We start from the raw sequence: 21622 nt of genomic DNA, 5'->3' as shown, positions 1-21622 counted from the left end.
ATTACCCAGAAATTATTTGATATTGAGATAAAAACAGCTGCATTTGGACCTTTAATTGAGTTTTACACCAGAAGAGAGGAGCATACCTAATTTTCCCATGTAACTGGATGGATATTAGCAGCCAGCACAATATAATAGCAGTACAGAGTTGATATATTCATGCCGTGCGGTGTGTGAGCTTTTACCACTATTTTCCTACTTTACAGTAAATGTGGGCTTTAAAATAGTCAGTGGTGCTTTGTATGGATCTAATTATGATATCCAATGTTCAGGAGGAGGCTGCATTCCGAAGCTTGTGGCTAGGGAGACGAGAGGGAGAACGAGCGAGGCCCGGCAGCCATTGTAACAATTCCGAGTAGTCTTGGTGCCCGGCCAACAGAGCCAAACACAGGGACATTATGTATGTTTATGACAAAACCAAGACGGAGAATTGAATGGCCGCCAAAACATGAGCTATATGTATTGCACGTGTTTATCGTTGTATCTCACAACATGTTAATAAGCCAGTCGTAGGCCTACTTGTAATGAATCCAATTATATATATATATATTGTCAGACAATAATTCCAAACATGCATTTGACTTAGTTTAGCATGCAACGCAGTCTGGCTCATTGTACAACGCAGGCTTTCAATTTGGTGGGTAACATTTGAAGATATTTTCTGTAATGCAGATGCTGACAGGTGTGTGTTGACCTGACTGCAATAATGTGGTGAATATGGCCCAGTTGAAATCTGTCGTGTTTGCATCAACATAAAGCGACTAATGATAATGAGAGGTTGCCAAACAGAGGAGTATAGAAGGCAAATGGTTATTAGTTTAAAGAACTGAGGTTGAAAGTAACATGCTTGTCTTGTATTCCATCTCATCAAGAGTGAAAAATGGAAATAGCAATCACCAAAATAAACAAGGACAGGAAAAAACAGTGACATTGCAGCCTATTAAACAGTGTTTTCAGATTTTTTTTGTGAATAAACACTTCCTTTTTAGAATCTTCAGCCTTCTGCAAAATCCTGTGCTTCCTACAGAACTAGTAGGTTGGAGTGACACTACTGCCCCCGAGTGGTGAAAATGACTCTTACATCTGTTGGAAATCCATGGCTACATCCGAAATGGCATCATATTCCCTATAGGGCCAATATAGTGCACTCCTTTTGACCAAGGCCCATAGGGCTCTGCACAAAAATAGTGCACTATATGGGGAACAGGGTGCTATTTCAAACCCAGACCATGACAACTTATCAGATGCAAAGACACTTTGATGACTAACCTTGCGCTGTGTGAGGTGTATTCTGTGTCCTGAAGCTGTGCAGCTGTGTAGTGTTCTGGGTGTTCCCGAGTTTAGTGGTGTTCCAGAGTGTGGGATTTGGGTTGAACCTGCGAGGAGCTGGGGTCTCATACTCCCTCCTTCCCTCCACTGGCTGGAAGGTTCTGGAGAAGCTAAAGTAGGGGAGACAGACAAATATACATTTTTCCACAACTAACTTATAAAAGTAGTTTCCACAAAAATTGACAATAAAGTATCTTATCGTAACTAACCAATGAGGATAAACTTTTTATTTAATAATGACAGATGTCAAGGCTATTCTCTTAATTTGTTTAAATAAAGCAAGAGACTAAGGTAACTGGGTAGCCTACCTGTTGCTGGAACCACAGTGGGAGAGTGTGCAGCATCAAGGTGGGTAATATGAACGTGACCGGGTAATACTTGCGTTGCAAGTTGTTAGATAGCTAGATAAACAAACAATGCAGTCGTTCTCGGCAACTTGCTGGTACTAAGACCGCATTCAACGAGCTGTATAAGGCCATAATCAAACAAGAAAATGCTCATCCAGAAGCGGCGCTCCTAGTGGCCGGGGACTTTAATGCAGGCACATTTACATCCGTTTTACCTAATTTCTACCAGCATGTCACATGTGCAACCAAAAGGGAAAAAATCCACAGACCACCTTTACTCCACACACAGAGCTCTCCCTCGCTAATCTGACAATAATTATACCATGATTCCTGTTTACAAGCAAAAACTAAAGCAGGAGGTACCAGTGACTCACTCAAAACGGAAGTGGTCAGATGATACGCTACAGGACTGTTTTGCTAGCACAGACTGGAATTTATTCCGGGATTCATCCAATGGCACCGAGGAGTACACCACCATCAACTACAGAGAGCGTTTTCACACAGTCATCCAGAACAGCTGGTGCTCCATTTAGCTAGCCTGGTAGGCTCACGTCTGGGTTCCCCTTTTAGTCGGTAATTGTTGTATTCCGCACGTGACAAATACAATTTGATTTTATCTTAACATGTTTTACTTCCCGCAACATAATTGTTTGTTGACGTTAGGTTGCTAGTAGGCACCTCTAAAAGGTTGAAAGAACAGCACAGCAAACCAGGTAAGAAGTTGCTAGACCTGTGCTATTTTAAACAATCGTTGGGAAATGAATACAACCTGATGTCAGAATCGAGAAATAACATAGCTTCTACTGTTAGCTACTATGAGACAATATGAAAACACAGCAGCTGTTGCTTACAACAGTAACTTCCGGTCAAGGACATGATCTCGTTCGTGAAATATCTCCATCTGCTGTGCATGATAGGGACTCCACGGATCAGAACTTTAACAAAAAAAAAACAAATAGCATTAAACAAAATAATAAACAACCACGGGTGAGAAAGTCAATCCAAAAATACAATATAAGCAGTAACCAACAAAAGTGATAATTAAACAATTGCGTTTTATATTTATATTGGAATAAAGGGGGGGGGGCTAGCGATAAACACTAGAATGGTACTGAGACATCCCTCGTGTCACACCGGAGTTTTTATTCAGTAACACTATATCCACAATTAGAAATTTCAGTTTTCGACAAAATATTATTCGATTTTGAATGTCATACATATCCACACGAACGTATAAAATATGTTTTTTTAAAAAAACAATGTCTAATGATTATAGAATATTCTGTAACGTTACCTTTCAAGCCTCATCCACTGCAGTCCCCTTTTCACAACATGTCCTTCGGGAACATGGGTGGCTGAATGACTTCGTTGCTGTGTTGAAGAAAAGGTGATTGTTCATGCATTTTGTGCACACAGTTTGATATCTAAATGTATGTAGTGTTTTCAAAGGCTTAACTGGATCTGCTGGGCTATATAGTTAGCCTGTGAACCTTACCAAATCAGCTTGGGAGCTTTTAGCTGCATACTGAGCTTGCTTGCTAACACTACAAAAAGCCTTCAACTATGCAGCTGCTATGAATGTATGGGCAGGTGTCATATATAGCTAGCTAGCTATCTTGGTAATTCAGTACTCCCTATGCTAAGATAGTTATAGTGAACGTACATCATACATAACATGGATAGGGCTGTCATTCAATCAGTTACATCATGTGTGTAACTTCAATCCAACAGAAATCTCGAATTTGACCACCATGGCTGCCCTGGTACCAGGCAGACCAGATTTAAAAGGTATACCGTGAGGATACTTCTCACACACAATTCAATCTGGTTTAATCTGAGTGTTAAATGAATGCATTCGTAAAATATTGTTTCTGTTCACAGTTCAAATAATTTCTTGGCACCTACAACAAACTCACAGAGAACTGCTTCATGGACTGTGTGAAGGATTTTACCACTAGAGAAGTAAAGCCAGAGGAGGTAGGTTGACTTCCTTGATGTTTTCTAGAGTTCCTTCTCAAAACCCATTGAATGAGAAAGTCAAGAGTTTACATCCCTCTGACCTTCTCCAATGGGCTTTGAGAATGATGCGAGGTGTCAATCTCCATTACATTTCCTTTTCCCATACTCATGTCTGAGAAGTAAGTTGTGGCCATCCTTCCAAATCCTGTCTCATCATTGGAGGCTAGGAAGTGGATAATCTCATCCTCCAGAAGGATCTCTTTCTGTAGCAATTGAGCCTGGAGATGAGGTTAAGTATTGGGTAAAATAGGACACAATGTGGTACCATTCATCAATAAAATGTTATCACTGAATGTTCCTGTATGTTAAAAGTAACATCATACCAGATTAGCTTCTTTAGTTGGAGTAGAAGCCTTTGCAGTGGACACCAATATTTGAAGAGGTATAATATGTGATGTCATAGAACTGTCTTGGTTTCCCCCTCAGTGAGCTGCCTACAGAAGTACCTGAAGATGACCCAGCGCATCTCCATGCGCTTCCAGGAGTACCACATCCAGCAGAACGAAGCCCTGGCACAGAGAGCAGGTTTATTGGGACCACGGTAGAGAACTACCGCCCTTTAAACATATCCAGTCTGATCACAACACGATCTACACACCACCATGAAGCTGTTATTTGTGAGTCAGCGGATGGCTAACGTACATCATCTACTTCTCAGGCTGATGACTGCTTGGACACTTCTAACCAGAGGGCTGTTATGAGCCCTCAAGGAAAAGCCTGATCATGATGTATGAGATCATGTTGAGTTTTGATGTGAATTTTTGTTTATTATAGTGTAAGGTATTCTTTGTCTGTGAATTAATAAGATACTAGCAATAACTTGGGATTGTTAATTGTCCCCTTTTCCTATAAAAATCCATATTTGCAAGTAAATGTCTTGTAACATTGACCATCATCCAGCTGTTCCCTCTTGAGCAACATTCATTAAATAAAATTACCTGGGTATACTGGTAAATTTCCCATTTTGTTTGACCGCTAAACTGTACAGAACAAAACATGTAGTGTTGGTCCCACACGCACAAAGTGCGTAAAGTGGCGGTCCTCAGAGCTAGTTTCATCATAGCGCTTGATGGTTTTTGTGACCGCACTTAAACTTTCAAAGTTCATAATTTTCCTCGTTGACGGACTGTCATTTCTCTTTGAGCTGTTCTTCCATATACCACCCCTACCTTGTCACAACACAACTGATCGGCTCAAACACATGAAGGAAAGACATTCCACAAATTAACTCAAGGCCCACCTATTAATTGAAATGCATTCCAGTAGACCACATGAAGCTGGTTGAGAGTGCAAAGCTGAATCTCAAACTATATTTTGATTTTAACCCTTTTTTGATTACATTTCATAGTTTTGTCTAAACTTATTCTACAATGTAGAAAATAGTTTAAAAGAATGACTAGGTGTTAATTTTGACTGGGGGAAATAACAGTAAGCGTTAGGACAGAGGTGGACGCAGAACGTCCCTCGGAGTGTCCGTCCACATGTCAGCCTCTAAAATGATCAGTAATTCACAAGGGAAATATTTAAAAACTTTATTAGAAATGAAGAGCTCTGCTTATTTTACATTAAGATACAAAGACTTTGCTCAGGTAATCTTAATACCTTCATCCAGGAATCTGTAGATAAACTTAGCTTTTAAGGAAGTTCTGTTTTTCACAAGTCTATAAGGCATAAAAAATGTCAATGTTCTGAATGCTTCCATGACTCTTCTGTAGGGTTAGTTTCAGACTAATGCTGAAACACACTGGGTCAGTATATAGTCAGTCTGTGTGCGTGAATGTTTCTACCAACTTGCCATAAAAAAAGCTTTTAATATACCAGTACAAAGATGAGGTTTAAAAAAATAATGTCATTCTTTACAGTTTGTCAAATGTATTTTTCAAATTCATGGTTTTGGAAGATCTATATACAAAAACAATCGTAAGAAACCTCGGGGCTTCACATACATATTCCTTAAGCAACTTTTATTTATTGGTCAGAACTCATGTCGAAATAAGAATAGATGTTTTAAATTATAACAAATACAAGTACCAAGAAACAAAGTGAAGGCCACCAAATTATGGTGTTCCCCAAAAACAATCTAAGAAAAAAAAAAAAAAATGTTGAGAAAGTTGAGGGCCCTGTTGAAAATGGGGGAAACATGTACTGCACAGTAGCTACCCAATTGAAACATCACAGTCAAAGTCTGCTTTTAGATGAGCACACAACATTCTTTCAATATCAGAATTTCCCATTGTCCAAACTGTGGAAGGTTCGTGTCTCTATATTGTAAAAAATACTAAAATGTGTCCACTGACAGAATAAATATATTTAACAATGCAAGAAACCTTTTTTACACAAAATTTCAGGGCTAGAAATCTTTCATTAAATAACTTCACTGTTGTGATATATACTTTTTGAAATTTTCCATACTAAAATAAAAACTCTGCAATTACATATAAAAAGACAATACACTCGCAAAGGAAATTAGTCCACTGAAAACATTCTCCTGTGTTCCACTGTAATAAACCTTTTTCTAATCATTTTTTTATTACTTTCTTAAAAAGAGATCCAAAAATAGTTTTCATAATTAATCTGTGATGACACACTGCAATAATGGAAGACAACGGCTGCAGTTTTCAGTAAACTACATTCCCTTTCGCAATTGAATTTGTCCCACTTTTCCAAAATAGGGCAATCTGCTGTAACACATGTACTTTGGCAGTTCTGATGGAGCAAGCGAACATAATTGACCTTTTTGCAAACAATGTCCAAGGTGGTTAAGTGACCATTATTAACATGGTGGTTAAGTGACCATTATTAACATGGGTAGGGACCCTTTACATTGTAGGTTACATACATTGTGTATGTCTGGTTCTGCTGATAGACATCATTGATTCATTACTGAATCTAGATTGCTCCCGTTTGGGGAACCAGAGGAGGTTATATCTGTTTCTGACAGAGTAAGAAGAAGAAAAGTGCCATGGACTGTTCAAGGATGGAGAGTGAAGGGGTTTGGCTAGGAGTATCTGGGGTTTGTGGTTTCCTTTACATTCAACTCACGTAGAATCCATTTCCTGACAACACTACAGTAGGTGGACCACAATATCTACAAGGCAGGGAAGTGCAAGAAGTGGGAGTGGCCAAGTGGTGGGAGGTGAAAGGAGACAGAGGGGGGCAGCCGAGTGCTTTTGGCCGCTGGCTCTGGTGTGTCAGTACGTCTGAAATGGCACCTCTATGCCCTATATAGTGGACTACTTTTGACGAGGGCCTCTGGTCATTTAACATTGGCTTCTGGTCAAAATATTAGCACTTTAAAGGGAATAGGGTGCCATTTCGGACACAACCGTGTCTCCAGGGAGGCAGCGGGATGGTAGGAAAGGGTAGTCGTCATGGGAACCATGGGGGAGAAGGCGTGTCATCACCTGCACTCGACAGCCACAGTGTTCTGAGTCGGTGAGGCGGAAGAGGGGCTCATCCCAGTGTCTGACGAGCCAGACGATGTTGAAGCTGTGGTGTGGGACACTGGGAGCGAGAGGGAGAGAGCAGGTTAGACAGCCGTATCCATCTTTCATTATCTGCACAATTTTGTGGTGAGCAAAGAGACCATGGAAACAAAGCATACCATTACAATGAAGGAGGGGGAAGAGAGCAGGTTAGACCGCTGTAAGCATATAATAATACTTTGTAGTGCGTGTCAAAATTTGATTAAGGAATCATTCAAAAACAAAAGCATTTCAATACAAAGCTATTCAAGCAGTTTGCTCTGGAACATGACAGGACAAGAGTAACATTTGGTCTGAGTTGGGATGGAACAGGTAAAGCCATCCTACCTTCTCTTTCTTTCTTCTTTAACCTCTTCCGCCTCCTGTCTATGGAGGCCACTTCAGACTTGAGTGACATGTAATACTTCCTTATATCCTGTAGTTTGTCTTGTAAGAAGGAAATCCTCTCAGCACTTGTCATGCTGTCCAGTTCATCTGCTCAGAGAGACGCAAAGGTTCTTATTGTAATCGTCTGAGACCATCTGAACAAATACAGTTGAAGTCGGAAGGTTTACATACACCTTAGTCAATTACATTTAAACTCAGTTTTACACAATTCCTGACATTTAATCCTAGTAAAAATTGAAAAAGTGAAAGTGTCTTAGGTCAGTTAGGATCACCACTTTGTTTTAAGAATGTGAAATGTCAGAATAATAGTAGAGAATTATTTATTTCAGCTTTATTTCCTTCATCACATTCCCAGTGGGTCAGAAGTTTACATACACTCAATTTGTATTCGGTAGCATTGCCTTTAAATTGTTTAACTTGGGTCAAACGTTTTGGGTAGCCTTCCACAAGCTTCCCACAATAAGTTGGGTGAATTTTGGCCCATTCCTCCTGACAGAGCTGGTGTAACTGAGTCAGGTTTGTAGGCCTCTATGCTCACACACACTTTCAGTTCTGCCCACAAATCCACACATTTTCTATGGGGTTTAGGTCAGGGCTTTGTGATGGCCACTCCAATACCTTGACTTTGTTGTCCTTAAGCCATTTTGCCACAACTTTGGAAGTATGCTTGGGGTCATTGTCCATTTGGAAGACCCATTTGCGACCAAGCTTTAACTTCCTGACTGATGTCTTGAGATGTTGCTTCAATATACACACATCATTTTCCTCCCTCATGATGCCATCTATTTTGTGAAGTGGACCAGTCCCTCCTGCAGCAAAGCACCCCCACAACATGATGCTGCCACCCCTGTGCTTGCAAGCCTCCCCCTTTTTCATCCAAACATAATGATGGTCATTATGGCCAAACAGTTCTATTTTTGTTTCATCAGACATTTCTCCAAAAAGTACGATCATTGTCCCCATGTGCAGTTACAAACCGTAGTCTGGCTTTTTTATGGCCGTTTTGGAGCAGTGGCTTCTTCCTTGCTGAGCGGCCTTTCAGGTTATGTCGATATAGGACTCGTTTTACTGTGGATATAGATACTTTTGTACCCGTTTCCTCCAGCAACTTCACGAGGTCCTTTGCTGTTGTTCTGGGATTGATTTGCACTTTTCACACCAAAGTATATTCATCTCTAAGAGACAGAACGCGTCTCCTTCCTGAGCGGTATGACAGCTGCGTGGTCCCATGGTGTTTATACTTGCGTACTATTGTTTGTACAGATGAACGTGGTACCTTCAGGCATTTGGAAATTGCTCCCAAGGACTTGTGGTGGTCTTGGCTGATTTCTTTTGATTTGTCCATGATGTCAAGCAAAGGGGCACCAAGTTTGAAGGTAGGCCTTGAAATACATCCACAGGTACAACTCCAATTGACTCAAATTATGTCAATTGGCTTTAGAAGCTTCTGATAGGCTATGACAATTTCCTGGATTTTTCCAAGCTGTTTAGAGGCACAGTCAACTTAGTGTATGTAAACTTCTGACCCACTGGAATTGTGATACCAAGTAGATGTCCTAACCGACTTGCCAAAACTATAGTTTGTTAACAAGAATTTTGTGGAGTGGTTGAAAAATGTGTTTTAATGACTCCAACCTAAGTGTATGTAAACTTCAGACTTCAACTGTACATAGTTTGACCATTCAGCTATAAAGCTATGCATGCTTTCGAAGCCATTTAATTTACCACAGTAAATATAATATTACGTTTAAGAATATTCACAGAATGTAAGCTAAAATCCAAACCCCAGGGACGGTTTCCCGGACACAGATTAAACCTAGTTATAAAAACAATAGAGAATCTACATTGAAGGGGATTTTTTGTCCAGGACTAGGCTAAGTCTGTCTGGGAAACCAGATGCTATTGTTATTCTTCAACACCTGAGCTCAGTGTGATAAACAAGGATGTAATCATGAATACAAACAGTTTCTATTGGATACATTTAGGTAGGTCCTTCCGTGTTTGGTTCTATAGTGTATACACCCCTGATTAGTGATAAGTTCTACTTACTGAGCTGGAAGGTCCACTTGTATGTGCGAGGGGAGGGGAAGGAGGACTGCTTGTGTTTGTGCTTGTCCTTCTCTAACTCCTTACTGTTGGGAGAGACCAGCTTCAGGCTTCCTTTAGACATGGAGTGTTTCACTGGAGTCTTCTTACAGGAGGGGTCCATAACAGCCAGGTCCTCACTGTCACTGCTGTACTCTGGACACACATTTTAAATCATTTATTTGAACCCATAAATCACCTTACAGTCAAGAATGATTCAACCATTAACATGTTTTTTTTTAGGTGAGTCGACGTAGGGCAGGATGGATGCCAAACGACGGCCTGTCATTAATGGAATCAAACTAGGGATGCATGTATTGGTGAAAATATCAGAATCGGATGGTATTAGCCAAAAATGTCAACCTTGGCTCGATGTCTAGTTTAACGCCGATGTGCAAAACCGATGTCAAAGCTGACGTACATACCTATACAACATAGGTACATAAAGTAATGACACCACGTAAAATTTTGCGCTACACATGCAACACAGCATTCCTAACCTAGCCCACAACGTCTGCTGTGTAGATCGAGCAGTCAACAAGTCGAAGAGTCATTTGAAAGAGTAAGAACATTTCAGCGAGACAACTCAAAGGCGAAATCAATTAATGCCAAGATAATGGGATTCATTGCCCTTGACAATCAACCGTTCTCTGTCGTGGGTGATGCTCGCTTTCGCGACTTTTCGAGCACCAGTACACACTAGCGTTACCAAGTGCGCTATTTTTCAGGTATTGCCCTACCGGAGTTACACAGTAATAGCGTCACTGCTATTTGCTTCACGACTGACGTTTGGACCAGCGATATCAGCCCCATGAGCATGCCGAGTCTGACAGCAGTGGGTCGTCGAGGATTTCGTACTGAGGAAAGTCGTATTTCATGCTCATAAATGTGCTGGTTTTCATACCACTGCTGCCATTTCAATGGCATTTGAGAACATGTTTGATACTTGGAAACATTAATACATTCCTAGCTCCATTCGAACAACTGACTGGAGAAATAAGCTCATCAACTTCGTCTGCAGCAGATGTGATACCCTCTGTCATGGCATTGAAACTCCTGCTCAACAAAACTGCCAACACAGGCTGTGAACTAGCGATTCAGTGGCACTCTTTACTGTGTCGCCACCATGCTCGATGCTATGTACAAGGACCGCTACTTCGATGCAGACAAGAAACAGGGTTTAAATGAAATGTTAGACACAGCTGGACAAGATGGTACCGGACACAGTGACAGTGTGGTGTGTGTGTGTAACCTTTATTTAACTAGGCAAGTCAGTTAAGAACAAATTCTTATTTACAATGCTGGCCTACCCCGGCCAAACCTGGACGACGCTGGGCGAATTGTGCGCCGCCCTATGGGACTCCCAATCATGACCGGATGTGATACAGCCTGGATTCGAACCAAGGACTGTAGTGACGCCTCTTGCACTAAGTCGCAGTACCTTAGACCGCTGCGTCCATGTGTGTGTTAACTATTTAACTGTACTAGAATGATTAAATTTGAAATATTGGTTATCAGTATCATTTTCTTTGGCAAGGAAAATATCGGATATCAGTATTGGCCAAAAATGTCATATCGGTGCATTACTAAATCAAACCATGCGACTTACCTGCTCCATTCTTCTCCATTTTGGACATTGTGCTTGGCCGTTTCTGGTTGCGCTTCTGCTTCTTTGCAGAACAACTCATATTGCAGTCCATCAACCTTTTCTGACCTAATGATAAAAGGGAGAATATTGAGTATTTTCATTTCAGAGGACAGAGATGTTTCCCCATGAGTGTACAACTGAAACTTTATTTGCAATAAGTAAAATATGTATAAAAACTAACGTGTGAGGGAACTGTTCGCAAGACACAGTTTTACATTTACACTACCGTTCAAAAGTTTAGGGTCACTTAGAAATGTCCTTGTTTTTGAAAGGAAAGCACATTTTTGTCCATTAAAATATCATCAAATTGATCAGAAATACAGCGTAGACTTCGTTAATGTTGTTAATGACTATTGTAGCTGGAAAAGGCATATTTTTTATGGAATATCTACATAGGCATACAGAGGCCCATTATCAGCAACCATCATTCCTGTGTTCCAATGGCATGTTGCATTAGCTAAACCAAGTTTATAATTTTAAAAAGGCTAATTGAGCATTAAAAAAACATTTTGCAATTATGTTAGCACAGCTGAAAATGGTTGTTCTGATTAAAGAAGCAATAAAACTGGCCCAAAATGGCCAGAAACAAATAACTTTCTTCTGAAACTGGTCAGTCTATTCTTGTTCTGAGAAATGAAGGCGATTCCATGTGAGAAATTGCCAAGAAACTGGAGATCTGATACAAGGCTGTGTACTACTCCATTCACAGAATAGCGCAAACTGGCACTACCAGAGAAACAGACGCCTCAAGTACTCAACTGGCAGCTTCATTAAATAGTACAGGCAAAACACCAGTCTCAACATCAACAGTGAAGAGGCGACTCCGGGATGCTGGCCTTCTAGGCAGAGTTGCAAAGAAAAAGCAATATCTCAGACTGACCAATAAAAAATAAAAAATAAAAAAAGATTAAGTTGGGCAAAAGAACACAGACACTGGACAGAGGAACTCTGCCTAGAAGGCCAGAATCTCGGAATTGCCTCTTCACTGTTGACGTTGAGGCTGGTGTTTTGCGGGTACGACTTAATGAAGCTGCCAGTTGAGGACTTGTGAGGTGTCTGTTTCTCAAACTACACACTAATGTACTTGTCCTCTTGCTCAGTTGTGCACCGGGGCCTCCCACTCCTCTTTCTATTCTGGTTAGAGCCAGTTTGCGCTGTCCTGTAAATTGAGTAGTACACAGCATTGTACGAGATCTTCAGTTTCTAGGCAATTTCTCGCATGGAATAACCATCATTTCTCAGAACAAGAATAGACTGATGAGTTTCAGGAGAAAGTTCTTTGTTTCTGGCCATTATGAGCCTGTAATCGAACCTACAAATGCTGATGCTCCAGATACTCAACTAGTCTAAAGAAGGCAAGTTTTATTGCTTCTTTAAATCAGAAAATCAGTTTTCAGCTGTGCTAACATAATTGCTAAAGGGTTTTCTAATGATCAATTAACCTTTTAAAATTCTAAACTTGGATTAGCTAACACAACGTGCCATTGGAACACAGGAGTGATGGTTGCTGATAATGGGCCTCTATATATATTCCATTAAAAATCAGCAGTTTCCAGCTACAATAGTCATTTACAACATTAACAATGTCTACACTGTATTTCTGATCAATTCGATGTCATTTTAAAATGGACAAAAATGTGCTTTTCTTTCAAAAACAAGGACATTTCTAAGTGACCCCAAACCTTTGAACGGTAGTATACATTTGAGTCATTTTGCAGACGTTCTTATCCAGAGCGATTTACAGAACCAGTTAGGGTTAAATGCCTTGCTCAAGGGCACAGAGATTTTGCCTAGTTGGCTTTGGAATTCGAACCAGCGACCTTTCGGTTACTGGCCCAACGCAAGGCTAAATGGATATAGCCTATTCTATGCCAGTCTGTGTGTGACCCACCTCTGTCCTTGGTGTCTCTCTCCTGTAGTGACATGCTGGAGTTGCTAGAGCTGGTGTTGGCTTCAAAGCAGTTGGAGTTGGCCGACTCATTATCACCGAGCCCCTCCTGAGACTCCCCAGCTACGCTGTCAACCTCGATGGTGACGTCGCTCTCACTCTTGGTGCTTATAGACTCATCAGGGCTAGGGGCCGAGGTGGGGGAAAAGACTTGTGGAGGAGCAGCGCCACCGGAGGACGGAGGAGGGTTGTTGTGGGTCTGAGGGTGGTGGGAGGAGGCATTGGATGGAGGGGGAGCATGGACCTTCCCTTGGCTCATCATCATTAGGAGGTCTTCTGCTGAGGTCTTGTCCTTCTCATCCAGGTCGTCCAAATCCACCTCATGGCAGACCAGCGCCTCAGGCCCTATCTGGGGCATCAGCTCCTCCTCTGCCCCATAGTCTGGCTGCTCCGACCTGGGCTGACCTCCTGCGAAACCTCCCTCTCCTGGACCTCGACACCGCACCTCCGGAGTGAGCGCAGGCATCTCTGTTTTAACCTCCGGCTCCGTTTTACCCTTCGCTGGCGTCAGACACTCCTCTTCTTTCAGTCCCCCCGACTCCAGTCTCCCCTCTGGAGTCGTGGGCCCCCCGCCCGGCGAGTCATGGGGCCCCCCGCCCGGCGAGTCATGGGGCCCCCCGCCCGGCGAGTCATGGGGCCCCCCGCCCGGCGAGTCATGGGGCCCCCCGCCCGGCGAGTCATGGGGCCTCGCGCCCGGCGAGTCATGGGGCCTCGCGCCCGGCGAGTCATGGGGCCTCGCGCCCGGCGAGTCATGGGGCCTCGCGCCCGGCGAGTCATGGGGCCTCGCGCCCGGCGAGTCATGGGGCCTCGCGCCCGGCGAGTCATGGGGCCTCCCGCCCGGCGAGTCATGGGGCCTCCCGCCCGGCAATGCCATTCTGGCAGTATCCTCCCTCCAGTCTAGACGCACCTTCTTGTCCGGTGTCCTGTGGTCGGTGGCTTTACGCTTGGCCACGCCTCGCTCCTCCCTGCAGATCTCCTCCTCCGGGGCGGAGTCTGTGTCGGAGTCCATGATGGGGAGGTCTGGCATGCTGGGGAGGTGCTCAGCAGGGAGACAGTGAAGGACCACCATGGGCTCATCCTGCCTCTTCAGGGGGCATGGGCTGGGGAACGACTCCGTCTCAGTGTGGTTGGGAGTGGTGGTGATGATGGTTTTGGTGGGTATCTCAGAGCCAGTGTTGTTGGTGTTCCTCTCTAGCTCTCCAACGTTACTTCTACGTGATGCTTTAGGCCTGGGGGATTTCAGGTTAGGGGGGTCCTCTTCCTTGGGTCTGTCGGGTTCAGGGGTCATGGGAGGCGTCTGGGGCTGCTCCTCAGCCTCATCTTTCTCAGGCTCCCTCTCAGGGAGTTTGTCCTCCTGCTGCTGCTCCTTCTCCTTAGGGCTGCTGGGGGGATGGAGCTGTGCTGCTGCTGCCTGGGCTGCTGCGGCGGCCACTGCCTCTGCTCTTCCTCTCTCCACCCTTAGGTCCTCCTCTTCTTCCTGTTTACGGGCCGTGGCGGGGTCCGTTCTCTCCGCCCAGGCAGGCTTCTTCTCCGGCGAATCCTCTGACTCACTGTCCTCGGACGAATTCCCTGACTCATCTGAAAGAAGTAGAAGGGGCACATAAAGGGTTAGCTTCCATCCATCAAAAGTCCTGGGTTGAATACATAAAATAACCATTACTTCCAACACCAAGGCGCAGTTTCCCCAGACACAGATTAGGTGTAGTCCTGGACTCAAAATCAAGCCCAATGCAGAATATCCACTGAAAGGGCTACTTTAGTCCAGGACTAGGTTTAATTGGTGTCTGGTAAAACCCACCTCACTTGGCCAGAAACACCCTCTAATCGTCAACTATCATAGTTCTCATAATTAAAGTAGTGACTACACTATACTGCCTCTGCATTTAGAGGTATGTACCTACCATTGGAGTTGGCATCTCTGTCCGAGTCATACATCCCAGAGGTTCTTGTACGTCGGCGAGGGGTACCTGTTCACAGACAAATTTAATGAATAAAGTTGTCATGACAGACGACCATATCTGTTCTACGTTTTGGTCTGAACATTATATAACACTGCACCCTGCTGAACAAGCCCCACAGGTTCACTCGCTCCATAGGATTGATAATAGGTGCAGATTAAGGTGAGGAGAAAAGAAAGCCAAGGTCCACTATCGGGATGTACCCGTGGAGTCACGTTACATGCTGATTTAGGTACAGGTCTCATGTCTCGTACCCTCTCCATTGGGCAGGGGTGATGTGTCAGATTTGCTCTTGCTGCTGGAGCGCCCCTCACGGCTGGGGGTCTTGGAGACGCTGCGGTTGGCACTGGGGGGAGTGGTTCTGAGAAGAGGGCGGCCTCTCAACCCACCCAGCTTCCCCTGCTTGTCCTTCTCTCCATCCTCTTTGTTCATGACTTTCTTTTTCTGTTTATTTTTTGTTCCGCCCTTGTCGACAGGCCAGATGATCCGATCTGCTTTGACCCACTCATCATACCTAGAGAGGGGAAATGAAACCATAAACATTATAGCTAGACTCACTCATACACCTATAGAGGTGAAATTAACCCATAAACATTATAGCCAGAATTAAAAGAGTTAAGCATCCCGAAAAAATACTTAAGCAGCCTGCCCAAGGGTTGCTATGGCAGAAAAATCCTTGCATGACATTGAATGTCAAATTAACTTCAAAAACAGAGAAATTTAGAGAAAGGTAGAAAACTAATACCGAAAATACTGCCATGATCAAGACAACAAATCATAAAAACACAAATCCCCATCATCTCTTTCAGGTGGGTGAGAACGGAAGTATGTGTCCATGGGTTACCTGACATTCCAGCCGTAGTAGTGTACCAGGTAGAGGACATCTCCGGCATCATCGTTCTCAGTTTTCTTGATGTTTGCCTCGTATATCTTCTGGGTCTTCCCTCGGCCGTACTTTACCTTCACCTTAGTCCCTGTCACAGAGTCTTCTGAGTCCTCATCCTCAGCCCTGTAGAGACACAGGTCAAAACAGGGCCAAAGGAAAAACCTATGCACAGAAAAGCTTTGCCTGACGACTCATGATTCAACAGCGATTAACCAATCAGAGTATCAACGTTGACGACGTCATTTTGTAGGCCGGCTCTGGCCAAACCGATCAGTTTCTAGGACCAATCAAAACGGTCAGAACGTGTTCGAATTCCAGAAGACGTCAGGGAGGGAGGAGAATCCAGGGCCTTGTTCAGTTGACCAACATTCGAATGTTGCATATAGAAATGCCATGAATAGAGCCAAAGTGATTCCTTATTCTACATGTCAGAGGCATGTTTGATCTAAAATGTTCCGTCCTGCTGAACACTCCCCAGACTCACTAGAGAAAGGACATTAGTGGGCCAGGCGTTTGGCCCTGAGCAATGTGGATGGGTAGCCAGGCAACAGAAAGTTGTCCCAAATAGCCTTTTAAATCTTTTAGTAGCCCAACCCATGCTTACTTATGCTGCCCATTCCCAAAAATAAAATTAGCTGCTTATGTTTAGCTGCTCACCCTTGCCTAAAATATCCCTAATCATGACTTGAATCAAAAAGGTGATTGTGTAAATCGTGAAAAAAAGAAAAAAAAAGAAGCCATTGCTAGCTAGCCTCCAAAAGCAGGTTACTATCACCATTAACACTGGTTCAAAGCTTCAGAAAATATTCATACCCCTTGACTTATTCCACAGTGTTACAGCCTGAATCCAACATGTATTAAATGTATTTAAATCACCCATCTACACACAATACCCCATAAAAGTGAAAAGATAGTTTTTTAAATGTTTGCAAATTTATTGAAAATTAAATATCTAATTTACAGAAGTATTCACACCAGTCATTCTTTAGTAAAAGCACAGCTGAGTGTCTGGGTAAGTCTAAGCGCTTTCCAGACCTGGATTGTGCAACATTTGCCCATTTTTCTTTTCAAAATGCATCAAGCTCTCTCAAATTGGTTGTTGATCTTTGCTAGACAACCATTTTTCAGGTCTTGCCATAGATTTTAAGTAGATTTAAATCAAAACTGTTTCTTGGCCACTCTGGAACATTCACAGTCTTCTTGGTAAGCTGCTCTAGTGTAGATTTGACCTTGTGTTTTAGGTTATTGTTCTGCTGAAAGGGGAATTTATCTACCTGTGTCTAGTAGAAAGCTGACAACCAGGTTTTCCTCTTGGATTATGCCTGTGCTTAGAGCCATACGGTTTATTTTTTATCCTGAAAATCTCCCCAGTTGTTAACAATTTTTCAAGCATACCAAATAACATGATGCAGCCAACACGCTTGAAAATATGGAGAGTGGTACTCAGTAATGTGTTGTATTAGATTTGCCCCAAACATAACACTTTGTATTCAGGACAAAAAGTGAATTGGTTTGCAGTATTACTTATTGTAAACAGGATGCATGTTTTGGAACATCTGCACTCTGTACAGGCTTCCTGCTTTTACCTGTCAATTAAGTTAGTATTGTGGAGTACCTACAATGTTGTTGATCCATCCTCAGTTTTAATTTTACCTTTATTTAACCAGGTAGGTTAGTTGAGAACAAGTTCTCATTTACAACTGCGACCTGGCCAAGATAAAGCAAAGCAGTGTGACAGAAAGAGTTACACATGGACTAAAACAAGCGTACTGTCAATAACACAATATGGGGAAAAAGGAAGTCTATATACAGTGTGTGCAAATGGCATCAGGAGGTAAGGCAATAAATAGGCCATAGTCACAAAGTAATTACAATTTAGCAGATTAACACTGGAGTGATAGATGAGCAGATGATGATGAGCAGATGATTGTGTGTAAGTAGTGATACTGGTGTGCAAAAGAGCAGCAAAGTAAATAAAAACAATATGGGGATGAGGTAGGTTAATTGGGTGGGTTATTTACAGATGGACTATGTACAGCTGCAGTGATCGGTTAGCTGCTCAGATTGCTGATTTTTAAAGTTAGTGAGGGAAATGTAAGTCTCTAGCTTCAGTGATTTTTGCAAGTCGTTCCAGTCACTGGCAGCAGAGAACTAGAAGGAAAGGCGGCCAAAGGAGGTGTTGGCTTTGGGGATGACCAGTGAGATACAGTTCTCTCCTATCACAGCCATTAAACTCTGTAACTGTTTAAAGTCCCCGTTGGACTCATGGTGAAATCCCTGAGCGGTTTAATTTCTCTCTGGAAATTGACTTAGGAAGGACACCTGTATCTTTGTTGGGACTGGGTGTATTGATACAACATGCAAAAGTGTAATTAATAACTTCCCCCTGTTCAAAGGGATATTCAATGTCTGCTTTTTTTCTTATACCCATGTACCAATAGGTGCCCTTCTCAAGGCATTGGGAAAACCTGCCTGGTTTTTGTGGTTGAATCTGTGTTAGAAATTCACTGCTCGACTGAGGGATCTTACAGATAATTGCGTGTGTGGGGTACAGAGGTGAGGTAGTCATTCAAAAATCACGTTAAAAACTATTATTGTGCTCCGAGGCCATGTAACTTATGTCCATGCAACTTATTGACTTAAGCACATTTTTACTCCCGAACTTCTTGAGGCTTGCCATAACAAAGGGGTTTAACCTCTTTGGGCTCAAGGGGCAGTATTGAGTAGCCAGAGAAAAAGGTGCCCATTTCAAAAAGGCCTCCTACTCAATTCTTGCTCGTACAATATGCATATTATTATTATTATTGGATAGAAAACAGTCTCTAGTTTCTATAGCCATTGACATTTTGTCTCTGAGTGGAACAGAACTCATTCTACAGCAATTTCCCTGACATGGAGTCAGATTTCACACATCTTGGCCCCTGATCTGGAGTCAGTTTAAAGGTCTCTGTGAACGCTATGAGGATACTAACACTGCTTACGTCTTCCCCTGGATGTCTTTACGTAATGACGCTTTGAATGGAGTCGATTGCGCAATCACAGCCTCTATAAAACAGATCAACGTGTAGGTAGTAACTCTTTTCCAGCTGCGCCTGACGCGCGGTGGACACCGACCTGCTCTTTTTCCAAGCTTTAGTGTAGCCAGTAATATTTCTCCGGTCATGTTTTTACTTGTAATAGGTGTTAAAGACATCATAAGGTAGTTAATTTAAACCGTTTTATAGCAATTTATATCCGTTTAGTGCGATTTTGGAACATTTCTTTCTGAGACACTTTCAACCTCTGGGCACGTTTCCAGTTCATGCCGAACGCAGTGGGCATTTCCACATGGGAAGAGGACAGCTTTCGACCAAAAGACGATTAGACCCAAGAAAGGATTCATAGCCCAAGATTCTGATGGAAGAACAGCTCAAAGTAAGAACAATTAATTATGATAAATCGTGTTTGTCGAAAAATGTTAATCGCTTATGACGCCATTTTGTTAGATGTAGCTTCGCTTGGCGCAAACTGTATTGAAAAGTAAGGATAATTCAAAAAATGTAAATCAGCGATTGTATTAAGAATTAAATTGTCTATCAATCGCTGTCCACCCTATATTTTTTTGTCACGTTTATGAGTATTTATGTATACGACTAGATCACTGTCTAATATGTCGCACGACATTTTCTGACCAGCTTGGCTACTTTTGTCATTGTCTAACCATGATTTTGGTGGCTAAATATGCACATTTTCGAACAAACTCTATATGTATGTTGTAATATGATGTTACAGGAGTGTCATCTGAAGAATTCTGAGAAGGTTAGTGAAAAAATTAATATATTTTGGCGATGTTGACGTTATCGCTCTCTTTGGCTAGAATCAATGCTCTGGTAATGAAGGCACATGTGGTATGCTAATATAACGATTTATTGTGTTTTCGCTGTAAGACACTAAGAAAATCTGAAATCTGAAAATCTGAAATCTGAAATATTGTCTGTATTCACAGGATCTGTGTCTTTCGATTAGTGTATGCTGTATATTTTTACGAAATGTTTTATGATTAGTAATTAGGTAATACACGTTGCTCTATGTATTTATTCTAGTCGATTTGTGACGGTGGGTGCAATTGTAAACTATGATATCTACCTGAAATATGCACATTTTTCTAACAAAACCAATCCTATACCATAAATATGTTATCAGACAGTCATCTGATGAGGTTTTTTCTTGGTTAGTGGCTATCAATATCTTAGTTTAGCCGAATTGGTGATAGCTACTGGTGTTGGTGGACAAAGAAAAAATGGTGTTTAGCTAATAGATTTACATATTGTGTCTTCCCTGTAAAACATTTTAAAAATCGGACATGTTGGCTGGATTCACACGATCTGTATCTTTCATTAGCTGTATTGGACTTGTTAATGTGTGAAAGTTAAATATTTAAAAAATATATATTTTTTGAATTTCACGCCCTGCCTTTTTAGTGGAATGTGGGAGGAGTGCCCTGGCCTAGAAAGGTTAATACATTTCAGCTTTTAATTTTGTGAAATTAGAATAAAATAAAATCTTTTAAAGGCATAATTCCACTTTGACATTAAGGAGTATTGTGACAAAAAAAATCTACAATGAATCCTTTTTTAAATTATGGCTGTAACACAACAAAATGTGGAAAATGTCAAGGGGTGTGAATACTTTCTGAAGGCACTGTAGTTGGAGCAGCTGACAGCTTGACAGAACTCTGTTCATAAAGACGCAAACGCAAATTTTCATCAAAACTCTGGTCAGGACACATTGCTTTACCCTGGTAGGCCAGGCTACTCAAAGGTTCTCTACAGACTCCTTTTCTGTGATCAAACAAAATATCCTGCAGTAACGTCACAAAAGACCTTGGGCTCCCTGTAGAGCCATCACAACGAGGCTCTCAAACTCAGTGAAGAAGCTTTCAGCCAGTACTACTGGCACTACCCCAATTTCACATGACAGAAATGGGACTCATTCATTAGTTCACACCGTAGCAAAAAAATGTGAGTTTCTTATTGAGTAAGGTCTTCTCTCCCCGTTTCGGTCAGTTTGCTTCGTAGTGAATACAGTGAGCTCTGCACGCAACAGCAAAAAAAAATACAGCTGTTTCTAAAAATAATGTCTGAGACTAGAACAAAATTGATATGGCAGGCGAAAATCAGAAGGTCCAAGGCTCTTACAATGGAAAGCTATGGGTCCTATGTAATTCCAGCTCCCAGATTTCAATTCCTATGGCTTCCACTAGATGTCAACAATCTTTATTCAAGGTTTCAGACTTGTTAATTGAAAAACGAGCAAGAATTTGGAGTTTTGGTGAAGAGAGCACCGGAACAATATCAGTCTTTCGGCACGCGAGGAAGAGGGCGCGCGCTTACTAATTTTACTTTCCTATTGAACGTACGACATTCCATATGAAATATTATAGTTTATTTACATTTTAGGGTACCTGAGGATTAAATAGAAACGTCGTTTGACTTGTTTGGACAAAGTTTAGCGGTAGCTTTTTCGACTCCTTTGCATGTTGAACGAGTGG

General features: G+C 42.1%; 2 protein-coding genes and 1 pseudogene across 6 annotated transcripts in view; 1 reads left to right on the top strand and 2 right to left on the bottom strand.

The window, feature by feature from the left end:
- LOC129812803 (uncharacterized) overlaps positions 1-3225 on the bottom strand; it is a 76589-nt gene extending 73364 nt beyond the window's left edge. For both annotated transcript variants that reach the window (XM_055864685.1, XM_055864686.1), the window contains exons 1-2: positions 1638-3225; positions 1270-1439 (exon numbers count right to left, since the gene is read on the bottom strand). The gene's annotated coding sequence lies outside the window, so the exon portion shown is untranslated. The remainder of the gene's footprint in view (positions 1-1269; positions 1440-1637) is intronic.
- A 202-nt stretch (positions 3226-3427) lies between these two features.
- On the top strand, positions 3428-4650 carry LOC129812497 (mitochondrial import inner membrane translocase subunit Tim9-like; annotated as a pseudogene).
- Positions 4651-5213: 563 nt separating this feature from the next.
- Positions 5214-21622, bottom strand: part of LOC129812800 (AT-rich interactive domain-containing protein 4A-like) — a 64339-nt gene continuing 47930 nt past the window's right edge. For all 4 annotated transcript variants that reach the window (XM_055864679.1, XM_055864676.1, XM_055864678.1 and 1 more), the window contains exons 17-24: positions 16051-16215; positions 15461-15720; positions 15150-15215; positions 13192-14826; positions 11262-11366; positions 9617-9808; positions 7508-7654; positions 5214-7199 (exon numbers count right to left, since the gene is read on the bottom strand). In XM_055864679.1, coding sequence (XP_055720654.1) covers positions 7096-7199; positions 7508-7654; positions 9617-9808; positions 11262-11366; positions 13192-14826; positions 15150-15215; positions 15461-15720; positions 16051-16215 — 2674 coding nt within the window. In that variant the 3' untranslated portion in view covers positions 5214-7095. The remainder of the gene's footprint in view (positions 7200-7507; positions 7655-9616; positions 9809-11261; positions 11367-13191; positions 14827-15149; positions 15216-15460; positions 15721-16050; positions 16216-21622) is intronic.

This window comes from Salvelinus fontinalis, chromosome 16, assembly GCF_029448725.1.
Source record: "Salvelinus fontinalis isolate EN_2023a chromosome 16, ASM2944872v1, whole genome shotgun sequence".
Taxonomy (NCBI): domain Eukaryota; kingdom Metazoa; phylum Chordata; class Actinopteri; order Salmoniformes; family Salmonidae; genus Salvelinus; species Salvelinus fontinalis.
Note: the sequence above shows the minus strand (reverse complement) of the source record. Positions and strands in the feature narration are given on the sequence as shown.